Genomic DNA, 6,160 nt, shown 5'->3' with positions numbered 1-6,160 from the left:
GAGAAAGGGAAAAGGGGAGGAAAAAGAAAGGGAAAGGGGAAAAAGAAAGGAAAAGGGGGAAAAAGAAAGGAAAAGGAGGAAAAGGGGAAAAGAGGAAAAAGGGAGAGGAAGGGGGGGAAAGGAGGAGAAAGAGGGGAGTGGGAGAAAAGGGAGGGAAAGGAAGGGGGAGAGGAGGGGGGAAGGAGGAAAAAGGGACAACGATGGGAAAAAGGGAGAAAAGGGGAAAAAAAGGGGAGGGAAAAGGGGCAGAAAAGGAAAAGGGGAAAAGGAGGAAAAGGAAAAGAGGAAAAAGGGAAAGGAAGACGGGGAAAAGGAGGGAGAAAGGGGAGTGGAAGAAAAGGGAGGAAAAGGAAGGGGGAGAGGAGGGGGGAAGGGGGAAAAAGGGGACAAAGATGGGAAAAGGGGAAAAGGAGAAAAGGGGAAAAAAAGGGAGGAAAAAGGGAAAAAGGGGGGAAAGAAGAGAGGAAAGGAGGAAAAAAGGGGGGGAAGAAAAGGGAGAATAAAAGGGGGAAGAAAGAGGGCAAGGGAAGTGGAAAAAAAGGAGAAAAAAGGGGGAGGAAAAGTACCCAAGCCCCGGTGCAAGGAGGGTTTGTGTCAGCTCAGGTGGGCTCTGCTGATTTTCCCCTGAAAAACATCTCCCTGCCCACCCCCAGGCTGGGGAGGCCACGGGGACAGGAGGAGCCCAGGCAGGGGAGTCTGGAGCCCCCTTCTCCATCAGAGCCCTGGGGAAGCCCCAGAGAGCACCCAGCTGAGGCAGCACCCACTGAGATGCCCACGGGCACCACCTGGTCCCTGGGGCACTGCCACCCCCCCAAGGTCCCCAATTTTTCCATCCTCTCCCTCGCTGGCTGCCAGAAGCAAAGAGCTGCAGGAGAGGGGCAGCTCCCTAAGGCTGTGGCTGTGGGTGTCCTCCAAAAAAATAAATAAAAAACCAACCCTGGGCAGGGAGTTGTCTGCTGGCTGAGGGCACCAAAGGCTCCTTCCATCCCCAGGGATCACCACGGGATGGAGGGAGAGGAGCAAAGCAGCCCCCAAAGGAGCAGGTGAAAGACAAAAAAAAATGGAGGGAGAGATGGATGGAGGGATGGAGGGAGGGATGGAGGGAGGGAGGGATGGATGGATGGATGGATGGATGGATGGATGGATGGATGGATGGATGGAGGGATGGAGGGATGGATGGATGGAGGGATGGATGGATGGATGGATGGAGGGGTGGAGGGAGGGAGGGAGGGATGGATGGAGGGATGGATGGATGGATGGATGGATGGATGGATGGATGGAGGGAGGGAGGGAGGGAGGGATGGATGGAGGGATGGAGGGATGGATGGATGGATGGATGGGTGGAGGGATGGATGGATGGATGGATGGATAGATGGATGGATGGATGGATGGATGGAGGGATGGATGGATGGAGGGATGGATGGATGGAGGGATGGAGGGATGGATGGATGGATGGATGGATGGATGGATGGAGGGAGGGAGGGAGGGAGGGATGGATGGATGGATGGATGGAGGGATGGATGGATGGATGGATGGATGGATGGATGGATGGATGGAGGGATGGAGGGATGGATGGATGGATGGAGGGATGGAGGGATGGATGGATGGATGGATGGATGGATGGAGGGATGGATGGATGGATGGATGGATGGATGGATGGATGGATGGATGGATGGAGGGAGGGAGCAGGGGAGAAGCCCCCACCACGTTTCAGGAACCACCCCCCTGGCCGCTCACTTCTTCTCGAGGAAGGGGCTGAAAAGTCCCCAGTCAAAGGCAAGCACAGCCTGGGGATGGAGCCTCTCCTTGGGCTTCTTGAAGTTATCCTTCTGGGTACGGAGGGTCCTCAGCACCTCCACGGGGTCTGTCTGGCCTGTGAACTTCTGCAAGGCCTCCTCCCTGCAAGGAGAGCATCTCTGCTGGGATGGGGACACCTTCCCCCACGGGCTGGGCAATGGGGGGGGTCCCACCCTTGTGCTGAGAGCACCCAGGGCTGCTCTGTGGGACCCTGTGTCCAAGCACCCCCCCCTTCCACCTGGGTTTCCCAGCAGGTAACGAAGCCACTGGGAGAAAGGGGAAAAAGGGAGCAGAGTTTGGGGACAGGAGGAGCCAGCCAGGACCTGCCCACCCATGGCTTGTTTTGGGGTTGACACAGAGGGGTCCTTCACCCCCCACCCCCCCTCAGGCACCAGCAGTGCTTACGTGACCCGGAGGAAGGGGTTGTAGAGGAATTCCTCCTGCAGTGTGGAGGGCACTGTGGGCAAATCCTCATCATCTCTCTGCTGCCAAGGAACCAGAGACATCTCAACCCCCCCTGGCACCCAACACCTCCCCTGCCTCCCCCCCCAGGCAGGGGCAGAGCCACTTACTTTAGCCCAGGCGAGTTTCTTTTTCACCATTTCATTCTCTGGTTCCACTTTCAGGGCAAACTTGAGGTTCCGGACTGTGCACTCGTGGCCACAGAACACTTTCTGCAAAATGCCCCCCCCAGGAAGCACCCGGTGTCAGCTCCCACCCATCCTGGTCCTGCTGCACCCCCCCAGCCCCTGCTTTGCCCTCCCGGATTTTGGGGAGCTCACCGTTTCCTTTGGCAAAGCCCCCAGGACCTGGGTGAGGTTGCTGTACATCTGCTCTGCTGTCCCCTCAAAAAACTTCCCACAGCCTCCCACGAACAGGGTGTCACCTGCAGGGAGAGGGGGGTGGGGACAGAAGGGACCTTGGGCCAACTTCCAGGGATGGGGGGTGCTGGATGGGAGCCCCCCGGGTACCAGCTTCACCCCAGGAGCACCAAGCACAGTGGGGAGAGGCCACATCCCTCCCCCCCCCCCCGTGTCCCCACGGGTGCCCAGGGAGGGGTTGGGTACCTGAGAAGAGGGCAGGAGCATCCAGGGAGCCCTCCTCCCACATGAAGTAGCACATGTGGCCCGAGGTGTGGCAGGGGGTGAAGAGACACCTCACCCGGATGGCCCCAAACTGCAAGGAGAAAGGAAGGGTCAGCATCCTGCTGGGGTCACCCCCAAGCTCCACACTGTCACCTGCCTGGGGCTCTAGGGGGTGACAGACACCCCAGGGGAGGTGCTTGGGGACAGTCCCAGGCTGCAGGTGCCTGCTCTGAGGGCCTTTAGCCCCAGGGGCGTGATGGGTGCCCCACTGCCACCCCAAAGGAGCTGGGGATGGCACAGGGGTTCTCCTCCAGCCCAGCACTCCTTCCCACCCCACAGTGCCACCTCTGCAGCCTCCCCACGACACAGGGGACCCCCCCCACACCAACCCCACCAGCTCGGTGCCACTTGGGGACCACGCCGTGTCCCAGCTCTGCTCCCCACCAGCCCAGCACCGACCCTGCCACCCACAGCCACCCCACGGGGCAGGATCAGTGCACGGGGGGAGGGATGGTGCTGAGCTCCGGGGGTGCCCAGCGGACCCCACGCACCGTCAGCTCCTGCTCGTGGGTCACTTTGTGAGTCAGGGCTCCGATCCGTTCATCGGCACCGTAGACCCGGAGCCCGGGGCAGAGCCGCGCCAGCTCCTCGTTGCCCCTCGCGTGGTCCCTGGGGGGAGCAGAGGTGGGGATGGGCACCCGGTGTCACCAACCCCTCCCCCAAACATCCCGCACACCCCCCCCAGAGGCACTGACCAGTGGTGGTGGGTGGTGAGGATGGCTCTGAGCACCACCTCCTCCTTCCTGACGATTTCCAGCAACTGAAAAGCACCCGGAGCAGAAGGATGGGAGCGCAGGGAGAGGAGGGGACACAGACACACACACACAGCCAGCACCCAGCCCAGCGCAGGTTCTGTCCCCCACACCATCGCTCCGGGCAGAGAAAACAACCCAAAACCCCCACCAGGTGAGGAAGATGAGGGGGAGAGGAAGGCTCAGCTCCCCGCATCCCCACACCCCCGCGCGGAGCGGAGCGGGAGGAGGGGAAAGCGCTGCTGCTGCCACCAGGGACGGGGACATTTTATGGCTTTTGGCAGCCGGAGCACAGCAGTGCGGCAGGGGCTGTGCACAGGGACACCACCACCACAGCGATGGGGAGACCACCCCACCCCATCCCATCCCATCCCATCCCATCCCATCCCATCCCATCCCACCCACCCCATCCCACCCACCTCATCCTATCCCACCCCATCCCACCCCATCCTACCCATCCACCCTACCCCATCCCATCCCATCCCATCCACCCCATCCCATCCCATCTCCCCCGGCACAGCCGAGCGGGGCTGCCAACCACAGGGCTGCGCTGCCGGGAAGCTTTTTCGTGCCCAAATGATAATTAATCGCCACTAACGAGCCCCTCCGGGCTGCTCCTGATTACGTTCCTCAGAAAGGAAGGAAACGTTCGAATCGGCAACAAACGCCTAAAAACCGCGACAGCGTCCGCAGGGACTGGGGAGGGGGGGGGGGGGGGGGGTACGAAGGGGTCACCAGGCAGGGACCCCACAGGGGACAGAGTGGCGAGGGGGGAGCCCAGAACTTCATCTGGGAACCCTGCTCCTAAGCTCCGTTTTGGGTCATTTTTGCTCGCTCTGGGGTCTGCAGGGTTGCCAGTTCGGGCAGGGGTAGCAGTTAAGGTGACACGGGTGGGAGTGGGGTCTGGCACACACACACACTCCGGGGGGGCTGGACGGGGGGTGGGGGGGGGGGTTCACCCTTTTTGTCACACTCGGATGCACCCGCAGACCCCGCATATTCCGCCACCTCCCACTGGGGCCACCACCCCGGGCACGTCCCCCGCAGTCCCCCCGGGACGTGGCGGGGGTTGTGGCCCCTCGGGGTGGGTGGGTGGGTGGGGGGCCAACACCTCTCACCCTTTTGGGGACAGCAGCGTCCACGGCGATGGCGTCCCGGGTGCTCTCCTCGATGACCAGGTACATGTAATTGTCCTCCAGGACAGAAATCACCTTCACCTTCATGGTCCGTCCCGTCACCCAGGGAGGGGGCTCAGCCCCCGGGTAGCAACTGGGGGGGGAGGAGGGGTCCCGGGGTTCCCCCCCAGCCCCGCCGAACCCCGGCCGGTACCTGCGGGCGGTCCCGGCGCGGCCCCTCCCCGCAGCGGGCGGTGCGGGGCGGATCACGCAGCGTGGGGCGGGCTGAGGGCCCTGCGGGACGAGAGGTGGGGGGTGGGGGGGATCCCGCAGCCTTTCCACACCCCCACCCCCTCCCCACAAAACGGGGTTGGGAGCTGGGGGTCCCGCTCCTCCTTTTGCAGCTGCAAAACCGGAATGGGGAGCAGAGCACACACAACCCCAGGGGTGGCAGGGGGACCCCCCCGGGACACCCCCCCCTCTACACCACCACCCCAGGACACAGGTCCCCGCCGGGGTGGAAGGGAGACACCCGGGATCCCCCCCTCTACACCACCACCCCAGGACACAGCCCCACTCCGGGGTGGAAGGGAGACACCCGGGGACCCCCTCCCCCCTCTACACCACCACCCCAGGACACATCCCCACTGGGATTCCCCAGACCCCCCCCGCTACTCCACCACCCCAGGACACAGCCGCACTCTGGGGTGGCAGTAGGACCCCCCCAGGACCTCCCTCCCCCCTCTACACCACCACCCCATGACACAGCCCCACTGCGAGGTGGCAGGGGGACCCCCCCAGGACACCCCCCCCCTACACCACTATCCCAGGACACAGCCCCGCTCCGAGGTGGCAGGGGGACCCTCGGGATCCCCCCCCCTCTACACCACCACCCCAGGACACAGCCTCCCTGGGATTCCCCAGACCCCCCCCCCCTACACCACCACCCCAGGACACAGCCCCCCCCTCCAGCTGAAGGTAGAGGGGACCCTGGGGACAGGAGGGACCAAGCCCGAGCTCCAGGGTTGGCCCCTGAACCACTGAAAGCCCCAAAATCACCAAAAATGGGGGCCAGGAAGAGGGGGCGGCCTCAGCTGGGCACAAACCCCAAATCTGGGGTGACTGTGGTCCCCAAAATGCCACTTGGGAAGGAAGGAACTGGTGCTTGCAAGCTGGAGACAAGTGCTGAACGTGCTCCCTTCTCCTTTCCAGAAGGAAATTCAGCTGTAAGTTGAACAAACCCCCCAAAAAATCTCAAAATGCCACCCAGGACTAGGTGGGACACTCCCAGTTGGTTGTTACTCTGACATAAAAATAAACAAGTGACTAAAATAATGCAACAAAGAAAGCT

At 62.2% G+C, this 6,160-nt stretch overlaps 1 protein-coding gene across 2 annotated transcripts; it reads right to left on the bottom strand.

The window, feature by feature from the left end:
* Positions 1-1,575: 1,575 nt before the first annotated feature.
* LOC139803987 (hydroxyacylglutathione hydrolase-like protein) lies at positions 1,576-5,070 on the bottom strand. Of its 2 annotated transcripts, none has more exons than XM_071760705.1 (8): positions 4,813-5,070; positions 3,638-3,702; positions 3,434-3,551; positions 2,865-2,973; positions 2,580-2,683; positions 2,370-2,471; positions 2,203-2,279; positions 1,576-1,899 (listed from the first exon to the last, which is right to left on the bottom strand). In XM_071760705.1, the coding sequence occupies exons 1-8, from the start codon at positions 4,915-4,917 to the stop codon at positions 1,734-1,736; spliced, it is 846 nt and encodes a 281-aa protein (XP_071616806.1). In that variant the 5' UTR covers positions 4,918-5,070; the 3' UTR covers positions 1,576-1,733. The 2 variants fall into 2 exon arrangements, with proteins under 2 accessions (XP_071616806.1, XP_071616805.1); XM_071760704.1 differs by having other exon boundaries at positions 1,582-1,899; positions 2,203-2,282; positions 4,813-5,069.
* Between the last annotated feature and the right edge of the window lie 1,090 nt (positions 5,071-6,160).

Source organism: Heliangelus exortis, chromosome 17 (assembly GCF_036169615.1).
Source record: "Heliangelus exortis chromosome 17, bHelExo1.hap1, whole genome shotgun sequence".
NCBI classification, from domain to species: Eukaryota; Metazoa; Chordata; class Aves; order Apodiformes; family Trochilidae; genus Heliangelus; species Heliangelus exortis.
Note: the sequence above shows the minus strand (reverse complement) of the source record. Positions and strands in the feature narration are given on the sequence as shown.